This window comes from Bombus terrestris, chromosome 4 (genome assembly GCF_910591885.1).
Source record: "Bombus terrestris chromosome 4, iyBomTerr1.2, whole genome shotgun sequence".
NCBI classification, from domain to species: Eukaryota; Metazoa; Arthropoda; class Insecta; order Hymenoptera; family Apidae; genus Bombus; species Bombus terrestris.
Window position 1 is genome coordinate 13784583 of NC_063272.1, and position 18657 is coordinate 13803239.

Here is an 18657-nt window from a genome sequence, read left to right on the forward strand (position 1 = left end):
AATATTTTTGGTTCGCTGAGAGAATTTTAAGGAACCAGGCAACGAACGCGAAGGTACAAGAATCGGACTTTCATGAGGATTAATAAACACTACCTACGAATGAATTTGCAATTTGATCCTGCGTAAGGCTAGAAACATCGATCAGACAGTCTCAAACTAATACCACGATTATCACAGGCTGTAGTCAGATATTATGCAGGATGCACCTGCAAACTACCACGACGAATGTATTGAATAATGCAACAGCGTACGGAATCTAAATTGACACGACCGCGGTTACGTGTAAAGATAAATGTCTCGAATGTACGAAGGTAACGGTGACGATAATGTTATTCAATTCGTAGACTGGCTTCCTCCGGAGAAGGCTGGGCTAGAATACGACCAAATTTCGCCAAGTCCCCGCGGGATTGCTTAGAGCTAACTTTTGCGTGTGATCTATAACGGCAGTGGAAATATCATCAGAAACTTTATACTAAATCAACCACTTTTCTCGGTGGAGGAAATTTTAATATTATTGTTAATACATTTAGCACAATTTAAGGTAGTCACAATTACTGTTGGGACGATAATTTCCTTATGGAAACTGTATAAATTTATTATGTTATATATGTGTGTGTTTAGAATTATTATAGTTTAAAATGGACAAGTTATTATTGTTAATAATTCTAGGATTAACCGAGTCCCGTACATTCTGTTTGATATATAATTTAGATCAAATACGAACGATCACGTTTTAGCGGCTATTTCCTGAATCGGTAGACATTAGCTTCGGATTTTCCCGACAACAAATGCGGTCGTTTAGCAAAATCGTTGTTGAATTAATAGCGACGTAAAGTTTAAACAACGGGAAACAAGAATCCACATTATTTTGCCGAGCTTAACGGTGTATACGAGCGACCAAGTTACCGACAGATTTGGACTAAATCCATTTGAGGAGTAATTTTAGAAGGAAGTCAAGCCGAAAATTTCCAGAGTCCGGCCATCCGTAGCCGATCGCACTTTGAAACAATTGGCCGCGATTACTCGACTTTTATTCCAATTACGCTAAGTCTGGATTAGGGCTATGGTTTATTGGATCTGAGATAATGAGGCTTAGTTTGCGTGGTTACCGTGTAACGTAGTTTCTGGATAAGGGATTTGGAAAACGGAAACAAAAGGATGGACCGACAAAATCCAGAGGTTATTGTTTTCGGGACAGCCTTATAGGATTTTCATGGGCATCCGTTGTATCACATAATCGATATTTTTAATCACTATAGTCATTGTATCTATTTTTTAAAAGAATGTTAATTTAGAGATATTTGTAAAAATTTATTTCATTAGAGGGTTGCTTAATAAGATGACGGTATAATTACTTAACACAGTTACACCACTAATAATCATAAAAATATTACCAACCAAAATGAGACAGATAAACAATATTTTATTGCAGATTCTTACCCAAACGCTATTACGTAAATTTTAAGGGAAAGAAACTGTTTATAGTCGAGTAATCGAGCTAAACAGTTGAATAAATAATAATTTTATATTTCAAATTGATTTTCGGGAAAAGTTATTGTACTTAGATTGTGAGTCGGCGACATGATCGCGAAGATCCAAACAAAGTCACGTCTTTATTGTAAATCCAACATCCACGTAGCGCTTACCAGTCGGAAAGAGGGTAGAAATCGATGGAAGCATAATTCATAGGATCAGAAAATAAAGAAGGCGCTCTACTTTCCCGAATTGCGAACAATATTCGTCGTCCAACGGCTGGAAATTAATCGTCAGTCTCTGTTCCAATCGAAGAACGTCTTTCTTCAGGCAGCATACGCGATAATTGTAATTTATTGAGGGAGACATATTAGTGCGGCAAGTTGAAAAAACTGCGGACCCGAAAATGCGAACGGCATAACAGAAAGTGAACGATACCATCTCGTGAAACTATAACCCATCTTCGACGAGATGTGCGAGGGTCAACGTTCTTGGTTCGCGACTGGCAAGAATCCAATGTTATTCGATGTGTGCGATGTATCTCCCGGAAAATATTTATCGTTTCCTACCGACCTCTCAACAGGAAAAGATACCGATGAAGCGTCAAACTGTAACACGTCTCACGATATGTGTTTTTACTGATTTTATAGTAGAGTTCGCAAAATACATACAGTGTAGTTTACATTAATAATGGAGATTGGGAAGCTATTATAAAACTTAAAGATAATTATGCCCGTGTAGTGACAATTTGTCTGCTTTTTGAAGCTTTATCTCATCACTGAAGCAAAAAATCAGATGGAAGAGTTCTAGGTGTTAATGTACTTTTTATTATTTTAAAGCACCTGAAAAAGTATCGAACTGTAGAATTTTTCTTATTTTGAAAATTGACAAATGAGTTTTCTAACTTTATAGTTTGTATATATAAAATAATTATAAAATAATTGTTATATATATACAATAAACAAAGAAAGATATATAAGTGCGCCACATATCTAAACTGGATCCGTACATGTAATCAGTGAGCGACATAGTCAATGGAATTTTCATTAAGAGTGGGATCATGTAATAGAGTTAGCAGGAATAATTGATGAATAGTTTTACCATCGCTACGATTCCGCGGCGGCGTTTCTCTAATGCTTCTATCGATTCTTCGAACCGCAACAGTTAAACAGAAATTCAATTAGGCTCTCGTCAATAAATAACTAACTTCCACTCTAACTGCTTTTACGATCTTCAATATCTTACTCTTTTTTTTCCCCCCTATATCGTCAAAATTCAGTTTGACCGTTTAGCCGCAAAAGAGAATCAAATTAAAGTTCAATAAACGTATAATAACAGCTAACTCGATGATCTTTCGTTTACTGAAAAATTCATTATACTGAGAAATCGAATCCACGAAGTAACCGGTGGACGAAGCAATTTAATTGCTTAGTTTAAAAAATTCAGAGGGGAAATTTCAGCCTGAGGGTCGTCAACTTTTCGCGCAAGCCAATCGTAGAGATGTTTAGCTGGGACAGAGCAATAGCTAGAAATCCGACGAGTTCAGGGGTAGTTGGCTGAAGCCCTCGAGGGTAATCGCATTATGGCTCTCGTGTATAGCTCTCATTACGTCCCCGCCGACGTTCCATCACCCCTTCCCTTTTGTCACGCTGGACGAGTCCGCTGAAACGAAGCTTCCTACGCAGAGTTGACAACTCTGACTTTGTACGCTCGCGTTGCTATCCCCTGACGAGATATCAGAATAGTTTTTCGGTCTCATTAAAGGCCAGTCGTCGGCCAATTATGCGCGAAATTATTTATGCGATTCGGTATTTTTGAGAAAATGAAAGAGACGAAGTCAAAGAGGATAAAGTATAACCCTATAAACGTCGTAACCGTGCTTCCTGAAACAATGCGGCTTTCCTCTTCAAATCGACCAAGAACTTTCCATCGCTTTCTGTTACGAAAGTGCTCTTTCACCTTTCTTTTCTCTATACGAGTTACTCTAATCGTACGCGTGGAAGGTACCGGGTTAGCATTAGTCGAGAAACTAGGTGACGGTCGGTGGTTGTACTATAGCTCTACTCATTGAACTTTGAAACACTAGAAGCTATGTTCTGCAAGCTTCTGCTTTAAAACTGAAAATCGACCACTGTGATTATAGTTGAGATAGGTCTCGTATACGTCGCTGTGAGCGAGTTATCTCGGTACACTGTCGCTTATATAGCACTATGAACAAAATATATTCCGTCTATATTCATCGATGGAATATCTTTCCAATATCTTGAAAAATAGAAAAAAAGCAGGATATTTTCACTAAGAAAAGCATTATAGTCAATAAAACATGAACAGTCGACCATTTATCTCAAATTTTCTGCTGAGAAATTTCACATTCTAATAAAAGACATCCGAGACATTTCATCTATAGCATCGTACAAATAACATCGTGTTAGTGAGATATCTCGTCTCGGAAAGAGTCAAGGCGCGTTTCTATCGCATATTAGATCAATAGACCTGTAGATTAACTTGGACAATGACTATTGTTCGTGGAAATATACGAGACGGCCTTGAGCAATATTCGATCTTCGTTCAGGAACTGACTGGCATAATCATATTGGTTGGAGTCGGTAAATTTTTTGGAATTGTTTCAGTATCTATAGCCTATACCTAGAATCTGTTGGGAACGAACTCGAACAGGGAGAGAACATCGAATTACTTCGAGAACCTTGAGAACTTCACAATCAACTCGGGTAATCTGGGAAACGAGAGGGAAAGGAGTCATCGAACTTTCAGGAGTTCGTTGTTGCTAATAGTACAGATATATAGTCCCTTGTAAATTTACAACTTATTAACTTTCCACAACTTCTTTCTGCTCTGTTTAAGTTAACCCGTTTAGGTTTAAGGGATACTCAATCTCGCGTAAAACGACTAAATTAACATTCGATAACTTTCCTTTGCTCTCAATGAGTTAATCCATTACTTACCAAGTGAAATAATGCGTAAAAGTTGCATATATGCAACGTTGTTAAACATAGATAGATAAAGTATTAGAATAATAGATCATTATAGAAGTCAAATATAAATTCAAGAAACAAGAAGTGGTAGAATTTAAAAAAAGAAATTTATCATGGTTTTGTTAAAGTCGAGGTTAAAGAGAATCATCACGGTACTGTAAAACACTTGAATATCTTGAAACTTCATAATATTATAATACTTAAGTGGAAGAAATAATAACGAAACTTGGAACTTCATTTCATTTATTAAAATATGCAAACTTAATGAATTTTATTCATATTTTTAAATTTAATGGAACTTTATCGATATAGTTATGGAATCTTTTATCTTTAATATGGAAGATCGTGAAGAAGCTGTGACATGGTGTAGACGTGTAATTCTGTACGAATTTGTGATAATGCCATTATCTGACACGGGATTAACCAGCTATCGGTATTCACTGCCACGCGTTGGAGATATGTACATCGATCTAGCCAAGGTGCATTCTGCATACAGGCTGTTCCGTTATTATCGTCGTTAACACGCTGATAAGCGGCGCAAGCGTTCAATGCTCCTCTCCTGAGAAGTTACCTAATAGCCTGGCGGATTGACTTTGGACAATGGCAATTGTTTCTCCAAGTACCCGAGGCTTGTTCAATTGTTCCATCCATGAATCTTCGTGGCAAATAGAAGAAGGACTATGAAATACAACTTCGTCTTAGAACAATGAGAAAAGAAGGCAGCGGTCGAAAGAAGTAGATTAGAGCGTTAAATCGATCCTTAAACGATGAAAACATTATCCTATCTTAAAATTTTATGGAGGATAGCAGATGCTTGTTGCATAGCTTTTTCAAAATAATGGGGGAAAATGAAGACACGCCAACGGAGGACGTTATCGTACATTTTTATTGCAAATATATTTCATTTAAGAAGATTGCAAAAATTAAGTTTTCCAATTATTTGTATTTAAATTATTCTTGATTTATACTCCATGAATTTCCAGAGATACCTATAGTTAATTTTTACGTGTCCGGAGTAAACTACCGTCTTAACGGAATCAATCGGAAAACGATCCACGAATCATGAAATTAAACGATAAAATTCGAACGATAATCGTGCAAGAAATGCAGGATTGAATAAAAAACGAAGGATTTCCATATTGGTATTCAGTGATCGTGTTAAATATTAAAACTCGGCGATATATTTCGTGGATAAACGTCCACCTCGTGTACGTATTTTAAACGATGTGAATAAGTTGCAGGATCTTTAATCTTCCCCATATTTGTGAGCGCTTTTTTCTACTAGCATTTCTTTCGAGCCATCCTGGAAATCACGGTAGGAACGAGAAATGGATGGTAACGACCTCGTTTCAGAATAACGCTCGCAATTTTCCTTCTCCAGAAAACAATTAACGTTCTTTTTATACGATGTACTCTCTGTGATTAGAATGCGATACTGACGAACGCGTTAGCGAGCTTTGTACATTCGTCACGCCAATTCTACTGCGTTTGTCGAAAGATGTGCACCAGGAAATTCGGGCTGGTTCATAGGTGGCACAAGGACACAGCCGCCGGGAGACAATGAGAGGGTCAGGTTGAATAACACGTCAAGCCAAAGTGAATTAGGGTCGTTGATAACCCTGGAAAACATATTTAGCTGTCCGCCAAGGCTCGCCGCTGCGGGGATATCTCAAAAGGTATTATTACGGCGGGTGAAAAAAGGGTTGAAACCTGGCTTCTCGTGAAACAGAATGGAACGTGATAAGCTTGAATTGTCGTTGGATTCCACCATGATTCATATGACCGGCATGTAAGTGGAAAAGTAGATTACAAATTCGCAGCTTTGCGACGATATATTTGACATGGTATATGTTTTTATCGTGTTTACTTTCGCGGATAATTCTTGTGACGATAAAATTTGGGTTAAATAGTTCAATGTGTATCAAATATTGACTACTTTTGAAAGACGCACACATGCAGTGAATAAATACAGCTTCAGAGTTTGTTACTTGAATTCCTTGCAACATTACAATTTATTTCTACGCGAGTTGTTTTGCGGCAGTCAGGTCAAAGTACTAGAGTTCAGAGGAACGAGCAGGTTGAAATGTGGAAATGAATTTAAACGCGGTACGTTTATCTAGACTCTTGGATTTCCACGAGAATCACGTGAACAATTCGCGACCAAGAAACAAGGAATTTCCTTCCACTCATAAGGTATATAGTTAAAGGTTTAAGGATGTCTGAAACTATGACAAAGACGAAGGGTTGATCGTTATTGTGTTCCATTTTGTAGGAACAGATCTTTCGAGTGAGAAAGGAGGATTACACGTCGCCTTTTATTAATTGGACAAAGTCGATTGGATAAAGTTTAGTGGGAAAATCCAAAAAGGATTTGAAAGAAGAGATAAATGGTTGACTTGTTGCGGTTTCAAAGATACGCATAAGCAATGTTACGGTGTCGCCAGCCGTATGTTTCCTGAATACAGAAATGCATGTAGCGCTGGCGAAGAACGACATGTCGCGTGAGATCGATGTTCCTGCCACCGAATCATTTCCCTCGGCGTTCTGGGTTTTCATCTTTGGCTGGCTGCACATTTCTCCAACAAGTAATCCAGTTAAGTCGTTGCGGTTCTGTTAATTTTGTGGACACGAGGCGAGCATCCGTGTTGCTTAGAATTCCACTCGTGTTACGCGGAAACCGAAGCTTCCGGTTACCGTTACGAGTGTCTTATACGATACGTTTGGGGTAACAGCGTGTGCTTAGCTGGTTGGACGTGACGATAGAGTGAATTTCCTCTTTCAGTTCAACCTTACCAAGTTTCCAACGACGATGTAAGTTATTACTTTTCTGGCGGTGCATTTTTACTAGGAATAATAATTTTCGTTAAATTGTATGTTTCAAATTAATCAAAATGTTGATACGAAAATTTAAGGATGTGTTAAAGAAGTTTTTAATTGGATTCAAATATATTACATGTTGCACCATTTCTTATGGCTACAAGAATTTAACATGTACTATGAAAATGAAATGTAGAAGCTGATGAAAAACGCTTCACTCGTATATCATTAAAAAAATATCAATGGAGCAAAATAGAAGATTATATAGAAGGCGAAGCATAAATGAAAATTTGTCTTTCATTGAAGAATCTGCCAGTAATATTATATTACAAATAGTCGATAACTTATCTTCGCCTATCCTTTATAAGAGTTCTATTAACAGACATGAAGGGAAAGGAATGACGTGTCAAGAAGGGGACGAAGAAGCCATAACCCGTCAACTCGTCGCAATCTCCATCTCTATCACGACTTGCTAAACTAATGGCAATAATCCATCATCTCTATCGACGACTTGTAGATGACAGCAGGTCGATGATTTCTTCTGGATTCCCTGCTCCAATTTCAAAGTCAACTCGTGTAACTCGATACTAGCTAGGGAAAAAAGTCAGTCCCTCACCTCGGAGAGGTTAATTCGTTCGACCCTTTAGACGAGAACTGTCAGCTTTTATTCAACTTTACTTCCAAACACATTGTGGAAGTAAGAACTTTATAAAAAGCGGAGCTGATCACCCCATTACAAGAGGCGACATAAAGCTTCAAATATTCAAAATATGTATAGGTGTCTCATACTCGAAACTTCACCAAAATAACTTCCCTAGAAATTCCGTATAAGCATCGTGTACAGACCATCTATGAATATATATCTTTGCTCGAAGATTTACACATTCTGTTCGTTCAAATGCAAAAAATCTTCGTCTCCGCTCGAGTTCGACCACGTCTGGAATATCCGGCGAGGCTTGTCTCTTTTATGGGCGACACGAACAATTTCAAAATTTTTCCGCAAGCTCGACCAAGGCGAGACGGTAACCCACTTACATGCAAAATCGTTCTTCCGCTCGGTTTATCTCGTCGTTTTCTACTTCCCAGGCGTTCCGATCTCTTTCCTGTCGTCTGCCAGCCTCCCAAACCGTCTACTACGCGTCGTCCATCCCTATCCCTATTCTATTTCGACGAAGACGACGAGCGTCTATGAACGACGAGACGCAATCGACCAAGGAACCAACGTCGTGACGCTTTCTCACTTTCACGGAAAAGACTTGCGTGAAAGTTGAACGGTTCATTCTCCCGTGAAAACGCCGCTTAACAACTGATAGCTTCTTCGACACGATTGTTCAAGGACATTTTTGGCCATTTAATCCGCGTTACCATCCAGAACTAATTTTAATTGGACGCATCGATTTAACCCTTACATTGACGAGCAAAATATTTACGCTTGTTTTTAAGAGTTATCACGCGTATTTTTCTTTTCATGTTTTTAAACTCGGTGATAATGTGCCTCTTAATCGATTGCTTCACGCAGTTTGGGAATGCGAAAAGAAAATATGCGATGCCTTTTAGAAAATGTAAAGTGACAAACCTTTTATCAAGAGATATTTACTTTTTTTACATTAGATTCTTCATTTAATACTAATAAACTTTCGTTCGTGAAACTTTTGTTAAATCTTGTAATCGTAAGTCATAAGAAGAAAAAGATTATACGTAGAATTATCAAATTGTAAATAAATTATAGGTAGTAATCTGTCAAAATGTATAGTGGATAAACATTGTCAAAACATAAGTCAGTGTAGTTTGAATATCCACAGGACGTCTGATCAAAAAGAGATCACCTTTCCAGCGGATAATTTACGAACGTTGATCGTCCGAGAGTTCCAGCAAATATTTACACGGGACACCGTGATGTTTGCAAACCCATCGGGCCAAGTTCGGGTTGCCTGATCCCCCGCGAGAAAGCTCGCCTCGTGGTCCGTGTGGAGAAGCTTGCGAGGCTAGTATCGACCAGTCGAGAGAATAATCGTGCCGACCGGTCATTTGACGTTATTTATGGATGTGTAGAAGGGAGGAGGTAAACATCGTTTATTGTTCTCTGGGATAGAGATAATATTCAACATGAAATAACAGAGGAAAAACAAAGATAATTTCCTTAAGAAGCGCCTTGGAAATTCTCGACGAGTAGATTTCAGTTCCAGTCAGTTTCCCTGAGAAGTTAATAGCTGAAATTAATCGATCGTACCCCCGTGTAGCGAGAGTCGCTTCGCCAAGTTCACGAGGGTTCTCGAAAAAGAGAACCGCAAATAAATACAGACCATTAGTCTACCGGATGAAGATAATATCGAACAGGGAAAAAGGTAACTGTGAGTGAAAAGGGAGATTGAAAGGATACACTTATGAGAGTCTGGAAAGTTCGTGACCACTCATCTGAGTTCCAGTCGAAGATCTATTTACGAAGATCGAGCCGCAGGAGGAAAGATTTTATGTATCGCCAAATTTTATAATATTATACAAAGATTTAATGTAAGAAAAAGAAACATTTAATCGGTTGAGAGCGTTATCGTTTCAGAAATAGCGGTAAGAATTGAAACTAAGATTCATTCGCGTTTGTCAAATTGAAACCGTGGAAGCGCGATTCGATATTACAAGCTGAGTTAGTACTACGAAAACCAGTAGTGCGAGACATGGAATATTGATGTTTCGAGAGTACTATTTGATATTTATAAAAGATTACACCTCATCGACGTCCATATAACGCTTTACATTTATATTTCAATATTTCATCAAGCACAGCTTTAAATCCTTAGGAAAGGGTATGCGGTTGAATTCTTGTGCACTAGATAGAATCTAGTCTATCGATCCTAACTACAGAAGCAGTCGATAATGCTGCCGAGGACCAAGAAATAATATATCAATCGTCCATAAATTATCCCGTAGAAATCCTGGTAGAGATTGTGGTGCGCTGATGTTTCGGGCGCCACGTAGTCGTAACTACCCTCCGTGTTGCCTTCCTCTTCCGGTTCCACCCAGTCTTGATTCCCAAAGCCCGTCTTTCTCTTTACTCCACTCCTTGCGTGCTTTCTTTCTTTTCCATCCTGCCACCCCATTATATTATCCTGGGATCTACGTTGTTAGGGACACAAGGGGACAACGAAAGCCCATCAAGAGGATCTCAACGCGAGGCAGGAAGTCGACGGGAAAATGGAGAAGCTGCTGTTCCGGCATTTACATACCGTTCCAACGTTGTCCTCTTTGCAATTCCTGTCACTTTCTTGCGCCCTCTAATATTGCGGCCAACCCATACTACGCTCTCAAATGCGGAAAGAAAGTCGAGAAACAGAGACGATTGTTTCACCTCGCGAATATATACGAGACTATGGCGTTCGTTCTCGAAATCGGCCACCGCTTTTTTGTTTAATGGTTCTTGTGGGATAGGGAATACGTTTGGTTTGTGCTCTGGAAATTTTGATGTCGAATAATCGTCCGTGGTTCGTAGCATTTTAAGAGCAAGAAAGGTTGAAACTATAATAAATGGTACGAAATTTTGCGATGCGTGAACAAGTTAAATGAGAGGAAACAGTTGTAGCGAACATGATAAGATTTCGAAATAAGAATTCGTTGGATCGTGTATGGCGCAGGTGTTGTCTCTATCAATCTTTTCTCGACGACCCAGGCCACACTGTAGAAAAGTACACAAAAGCAGGGACAATAAAAGTCGTAGAACGTGGAAGATTTGGGAACGAGTAGCCGAACAAGTGGGAGTTAACCACGTCTCCCCTTTGTTGCCGAACTTAGTCCATTTATTCACCCTCTTCGCTCGTCACTCGTCACAAGGCAGGATGAAAACAGCACAAGGAAGATCTTGAGAGGAAAGACGGCGGATATCCAGGGTGATTCTCTCGGCGAGTGACAAATGTGATCTTTCGAAATGTCTTCACCTCGATCTCGTTGAATGTGCAAAGTAGAATCTCGCAGATGTGAAAAAACGGCTTGACGTCGAACGCTTGTTTTTCTTTCTTTTGTCGTGACTACTACCGTGGTATTCTTTCCTGTACGAACCAACAGCCTTGTTCTGCGATTCTTCACGCGCGTAGCACGTTTCGAGAAAGGAAACCGTAAAGAGGGAAACATCGTAGCTCGTTTAACGAGGACAAAGACGAAGCGAGATTTTTATGTAGCAAATGAGAACGAACGCGAGTCTGAAAAAGTGGAAACGGAACGAGGAAATATGAACGGGCAGTGGGCCTTGTATACCGGTTTTGCATTGTATTTAATTATCGAGCGATGCTTTTGAGGGATACCCCCGTCTGTAGAAAAGCAGGGCTTGACTCAAAAGATAAACAAGGCGGAGCAACTCGTTTAATATACATAAGTCAATGGGATGAAAGGCGTTCTATTTAATTCTTCTCTCTGGCTATTACATTACCACGGCAAGATAAAAAGCCACCTTCCTGGAAGAGTCAGTTCCCCATCGAAAAAGGATACCGCATCGTTTGTAATAATAAGTAAACAGACCAGGGGAGGAAACACAAGGAAGTAGAATGTTTAACCATCCGCATCTTTTTATTCTTTCAGCAAATCCTCCATGAGTTTTTAGCCTCTAAAGGCGAAATCTTTTCGTGGGTACGGGAGAACAAAGAAAGAGACTGCTTGTTCACTATTCATTTGCAGTGAGTTTCGTCCAGAAGACAGAGACTCGGGGAGACTAAGAAAAGGGAATCGTCTGGTCTTACACGTCGCTATATTGCCAGGTACGTTGCTGCTACGCTAAAACTTCTCTGAGCCCGGTAATGTCATTTCGAAGTAGTTGGAAGTTACTATACCGTAGCTGTTCTTCCTATCTAACGTCGCCAGAAAATGTTTAAACCTGAGGCCCATTTTTGGTAGTTAGCAGCTTTTTCGTCATAAATCGTTTCGTTATAAATCATTTCGCGAAAAATCGTCAATGAGTCAACGACATCCGACGAGATGAAATGTCATTAATTTTCTTGGAGTACGGAAAAAAATTCCCCTCCAGGAAAATTTCCGAGAAGGATTAATTGGATATTCAAATGCAAAGGAAATATGTAATATTCCTTGAATGCTAACGGCTACTTTTTTTTACGAAAAAAGAGAGACGGATGTTAATATCGCACGAGATGGTTAATTAAAGCGGAATGAGGTAGACATCGCTGGTACAGACCGCGGAATAATGTTCATTATTAAATGATTTATGACGGTCCATTAACTGAGCCTCTCGTTGACCTATGAATTTCGACGTTGTTGCGGCAAATGTTGATCCTTTTAAACACTATGTGTTTTGAGCGTGCTTGTTGTTGTTCGATGTACTTGATCGAACAAAATTGCTCGAGGAAGATTGCGCGACCAATTTGGCAAGGCTACAAGCTAACATAGAATTGATACAATCGTTCGTAAAAACGAATCACCTCAGTGAAAATTCACGAGTGATTTAAAAAAGAAATAAAATTTCTAAATATCGATACAATTGCGTGATCTAGCCAAAATAATCGACGAAACTTTATTAAGATTCATCGAGCTTCAATGAGCTCCGCTGAAAGCTCCCATTCAATGAAAAGTATCGATCGTGTCTAATTAATTGACTTTAACCCTTTTCTTTGCGATACCTAAGTGCGTCCCGGTATAGGATCGTTTCTGATGCCTAAAGGACCCCTGCATACCAAACTTGGATGCCTCCAGGGGCATCCAGCAGTGGAAATTCAATTTCACTGGAAACGCGAGGCGAAACAAGATTTAGCGAGACGCACGATAGATGACACGAGACACGGTGCATCATACTGTAAGACAAATATCGAACATTTCATGGCGTGTGACTTCCAGATCGATGATATCTACTGAAATCTAAATGTTTCATCGGTATCATACGGAATCAGAATGTTTGATATTTCTTGAAAACGACACCCGAATTTCCGGAGAACGAGCCAGGAACGTAGAATTTTGTGCTGAATTACCACGATATAAGCCGAAGAAATATACGCTTGTTGACATCTAAAAATACCTAGCTACACGAAAATGGATTGTGCTGGAGTTTATCATGGCTATATAGATGAAATATAGATCGAATTTACGAAGCGTTCAATTTTAAGAATACGACGTCCATTTTTACGAATTCCAATGCCCCTAATCTAGAATGTATGGTCTGTAATACTCTGTAAACTTCGACCAAGTTGGCGTTTCTATCTAAAAGCTCTTACTCGGATATACATAGACACTTTTATTTGAACCACAGTAGCGCATCAGCTATAGCATTATACAGCAGCAGCTGCAATATGCAGCAAATTTGATTCAAATTTGACCAACATAATCGCGATAGACGTATCCCATTACAGTGCTAATGAAATTTCAAGATGTTTTGTATAACAAATATCCAATTCATAAAAGAATACTTTCGTGAACCATTGTATACGGTAGAAATATAGTAACTGGGAAACTATCCCAGCTACATTTCGCTCGAACAACGTGGTCACGTACATATTACTAAGTGGAACGAAGGAGCTGTCCTGGTTGCAACTTCGTCGGATTGCATTAAGAAGTTCAATTTATCGAGTTACATCCTCAACTTTAAGATCGCTGGAATACTAACGACTCGGCAAGTCGCATTTTATTTCTCGCCTTCTCGTTTTGCGTTAACGAGCTCGGTCCTTTCCTCCGTCCATCGAACTTCGATCGTTTGAAAATGCGTTCGATAACGAACTTCGACGAAATTCTGAATATTTAAGCAAGACGTAAATTATGAAGGAAACGAAGCGTACATGAACACGGGTAATTTTTCGCGAACAGAGTTAGTTGTCAGGAGGGGAAAGAAAGTCAGTAAAGTTTGCGGGCAAAAGGACGTCACTCGAAGAAACGAGACCGTCACAACCTTTCGCTAATTCTTCGCTTAAAATGTAAGACCTTTCCACTCCACTTTGTTGCCCTGTACTTTTCTGGGGATTACAGACGGTGTTCTTACTTATTTTGTCCCTGTCGACATGTTCCTTGATTGCTTTGTTGCATAACATAGCTTTTTGCTTGACCACGTTTCGTTAGCTAATTTTATATCATAGAGAGTTTTATAAGCAAAGAACCTATTTGTGAGGCTTTTACTAACGCTAAACATCTTTTAAAAAATTCTACATTTAAAGCAATAGTAAGCAACGTGAATTCGATTCTTAATTACTACAGTGCCGAATTCTAACAAGGAATTTCCATTATAAATTTAGTAGCTATATAAAATAAATAATCATGAAATATTATATTCTCCCAACTTCTAATTCATATTCTTAATTTCACATTCAAGTTGTTACCGTACATGAAAATACGTGTCATACGCAATGAACGTGTTAAGAGAAAGTATTGACGTAAAATTGAAATCATAAATGACGGTACGTTCATATTTACCTCAAACTTCAGAAATTTTCCAAAGAGATAGAAAATAGAAGAACGCAACTGAATTAAAAATAATACAAAGAACCGAACGGAATTACGAATAAAATTTATTTCCTCTGACTTTTGAAACAACGATGGTATTAGCACTAATTCAATGTTCGCGACTATCTTGTCGAAATTGTTAATTCAAACGAATAAAAAATCATGAATCAAATTGACTCACCAATCTTGACGACTGAGGGTAGCGCTGTGACATTGAACAGCAGCTGAAGCACGAAGACGGTGGCTACCAGGCAGCCCAAATTCATAGCTCATCTCGAATGCTCACCGTTGCGGCCTCTCTTGTTGGCCCTTTACACGCACACCACCTCACCAATCACGTCCGAGAGCTAGCACACACGACGCTCCTGTGCATTTACCTGAAAGCAAGTTAACAAAGCTCGGATGAGCTTGCAGGTTCTCTGGTGCATTTCGCTGCTGCGACCACAACGCGACAATCGCCGGAGAAAACGCTTCGTACTGCGTGCACCGTACACCCAGCAATGACGCTAATGTATAAACTTCGCGTGATAATAATACGAGTTCCCTTAAACTCGCTTTCAGCGAATAGTCCGTACTAAATCTTTCCTTGCTCCATACCCTGTTGCTCTTTAAATTCATTAATTTATTCTTTCTTGGAGTTTAAATATATCTTTTTATCGAGGGATTTTTTTAGAGGAATTTACACGTAAGTTAGGAAATTCATTTTTAGAACCATTCCATGGATATTTAATTAAGGATATTTTAATAATATTTCGCGTATTTTAGAAAAAAAAAGAAGTTCTCGGCTTTTCATAATTCCCTCTCTATATTTCCCTCTTTAGTCTCTCGTTAGTGCAGCTAATTTTCCTTTAATTTTTTCCACGAAACAATATTCGTTTCAAACAAATACGCCTTTTTTTTTTACTAAATTGAAAATATTTCAAAGTAATTTAACATACAACAATATTACAAGAAAAGTGATATTTTTCGTGCACATTTAAGCTCTTCTGGGTACAGTACAATGTTAGCAACTCTCTATGGAATATCTCCAAGATTTAAGATTCCAGATCTTTCGTTAAATTATTTACGCGTTTATGAAACAAGGATAATAGCCAATTCTGCGACCATAAATAATCACTACGACGCAAAATTGGCGGAATAAGCATCGGCTCAATATGGCAGTCATATCGCTTTATGCTTTATTACAAGTCGGCTTGGTAATTACCGTAAATTAATGTGAGCAGATGTGGGAGCACGCTGGAACAGAATTACTGATTGTCGAATTATTCGAGCTCAACCATTTATTCGATATTCCGAATAGATCGTAGCAAATTACATGGACCAGGAAAATCTTTGTCGACATAATAAGAACCGTTTTCATTCAGTTTTTAATCCTGTGCAATTAACGCTTTAAAATACGTTTTTCATCTCCTCCATATAAATAGCTCATTCACATTTATTCCTCCAAGCAGTTTCAATTATATTTAATAAAGACGTTTAAAGTACTTAGCTCAAAGTACGAATTCATTCAGTAAAATATGTACGCGTTTCATTGACCCAACAGGATCGTTAAACTCAGGGTTAAGATAGCGATTCAAAATTTTTTACTTTCTCACGTACTAAACTGAACTCGTACACTTTCTCACCCGGCAGCTGATATTTCTTGGCCAATTGAAAACTTCGTATTACAAGTTATACATTAGAAAGTTCACATTGGTACCACAGCGACTGAAAACGTGCCAAATTTCTTTCAACGCTACAGCTATATTTACGTAAATGCAGAATGAAAGAACAGACTACCCCAACATGAAATACCGGAATATTTTCACTTTGCTCTGAATATGCTACAGTGACCTGTATTGCGTGCCTCAAACCAGACGCAATGTTTCTCATTGATCGTAGAAAGAGAAGCCGCGCGGCGATTCTACGAGCATTGTCGCAGAATTTACATTTTGCACACGACACCCGCAGCACCCTCCAGGTCGGAATTTATTGTTGCAAACATTCTCATTCGCGCTTACGTGTATTCCTGGCCTCGAGCGTAACGCCAGCCTTGTAAAATTGAAATTTATTCACCGAATTTCAGCATTTTCGAAATCATTTGCAGCGGGGCGCCACGCCACGCCTGACACAAATGAAACACATGAGAATTGGTTAACGCGATATTTGAACTTGTTCGATAATAATCAGTAGCTCTTTTTTCAATCGTTTCTATTTGCTCGTTTTTTGTATTATCCGTTGATTGATTTTATTCTTTTAGCATTTTTGTCGTTGTTTGAAATTTAAATTTCCTCCAAAAATTGTTGTTAGAAATGTTTTTGCACCGACTTGTTTCATTATTTTTATTAATCCAGGAATATTACTGAACACGAACAAACTTCGTTTATTGTATCATCAAAGATACCGCTATTATACGAGAAAAGTCAGTAAAAATAATTTACGATTTCTAATTTGCGATTATTAAAGCCTTGCTAATAATATTAATTAAATTACGCAAGAGCACCTAGTTCATTATCAACGCGGAACGATATTTTCTATGAAACGTGGCAAAATAAGACAACAACGAGTAATCGATAAAAGCAAAATGCAACAGTTGGCGATACACACCGAGCGCATCAATATCACCACGAATGTTAATGGACAAACGATATTTCGATATAAGACATTTTTCTCCAATTTCAATGTCACTTATCTAGCCGTAAAAAAGAAATGGACGATCGCTCTCTATTTTCGCGGCAACTCGATAAATGGTTAGTCCGTTGGCTACCGTACGACTCGTAGATAGCAGGGTCGAAGAATTTGTCTTAGGGATTTCGTCCAATTTATTTCACTCTGTGTCTCGGCCATTGGCCACCGTGTAAACTCGACCTCGTGTTGGTCACAAATCCTCCTACGACAACCACCAAGTACTTGTTACCTATTAAGAAGTAACAATTTCTTCCCGAACAAAGAATTATCCGACTCTAAATAGATATAAACCGTATCAAACGTACAACGGCGCACGCCATTAAAAACGATATCCTTTCATTATATCTTGTCTCTATCATTTTATTTTCCAAATCTCAGGCGTATAAATTGCGAATTCCAGATTCCAGCTACACGGCGGTTCAATCGATGCGAAAGTACCTCATTAAACGTTATTCGGTGTCTCGAAAATAAAGCCGCGAAATTGCGTCATTGTCTGGCCGCGTCTATCGATAGTTGGTCCGGCTGGTAGACTTTTTATTCGACTTTAATTCAATGTAACGATTGTTTCACGGGTTAGAAGGAATTCTAGGAAGTTGCGTGGCTTCTTACTGTCGCTTTAGAAGAAACAATGCAACGACTTTCGGCCGGCGATAACGCGACTTGGTGTATTCGAAGATAGTTTCAGACTGGTAGACTCGTTGGCGACTATCTTTGGGCTCGCTCCATTTTCGCGTTCGAACTACGTTTTTACAACGCGAATTCGACATCTACACCCACGATTTTTCTCCCCTGAATAATATTGGTTACATGTTAAACGAAAATAACATTTTCTCTGAAGAAAAATACGAGGTGGTCGAATTGAAGCGTGTGTTGTTTGAAAAATTATCGCGAGTCGCGCAGAGGCAAGTATTATCACGTTATACAGTGATTTTTATGTCTTCCCCATGGTGTTTAAATCTCTCGTCTATTTGTGCTAACTGAGAAACGTAAGCACATTAGTTGATTCGACCGAGGTTATTTACACTGCCGACTATAGAATATTTTGGTAGAATATTTTAATAGAAATGGGGATTTAAGCAAACACCAGGCGAAGACAGTGAAAGGGCAAAGGCGTAAATTTCGTGGTGAACCTTTGCAATTTCAACATCCCGGATTGTTTCGCTGGAAAATAAACGAGCGGCAATTAGGCAACCCGTAATTAGAACAGTTGAGCCGAGAAAGTTGCACGTTACCGATAAATAACGTCTTCCTTTCTTCGAATGCTAACTGCGCTTTCAGGTGAAAATAATAT

At 38.8% G+C, this 18657-nt stretch overlaps 1 protein-coding gene across 7 annotated transcripts in view; it reads right to left on the minus strand.

The window, feature by feature from the left end:
• Positions 1–18657, minus strand: part of LOC100646221 (glutamate receptor ionotropic, kainate 2) — a 113601-nt gene that overhangs the window by 91835 nt on the left and 3109 nt on the right. For all 7 annotated transcript variants that reach the window (XM_048404807.1, XM_048404805.1, XM_012307929.3 and 4 more), the window contains exon 2: positions 14881–15076. In XM_048404807.1, the coding sequence (XP_048260764.1) occupies positions 14881–14965 (85 nt within the window). In that variant the 5' untranslated portion in view covers positions 14966–15076. The remainder of the gene's footprint in view (positions 1–14880; positions 15077–18657) is intronic.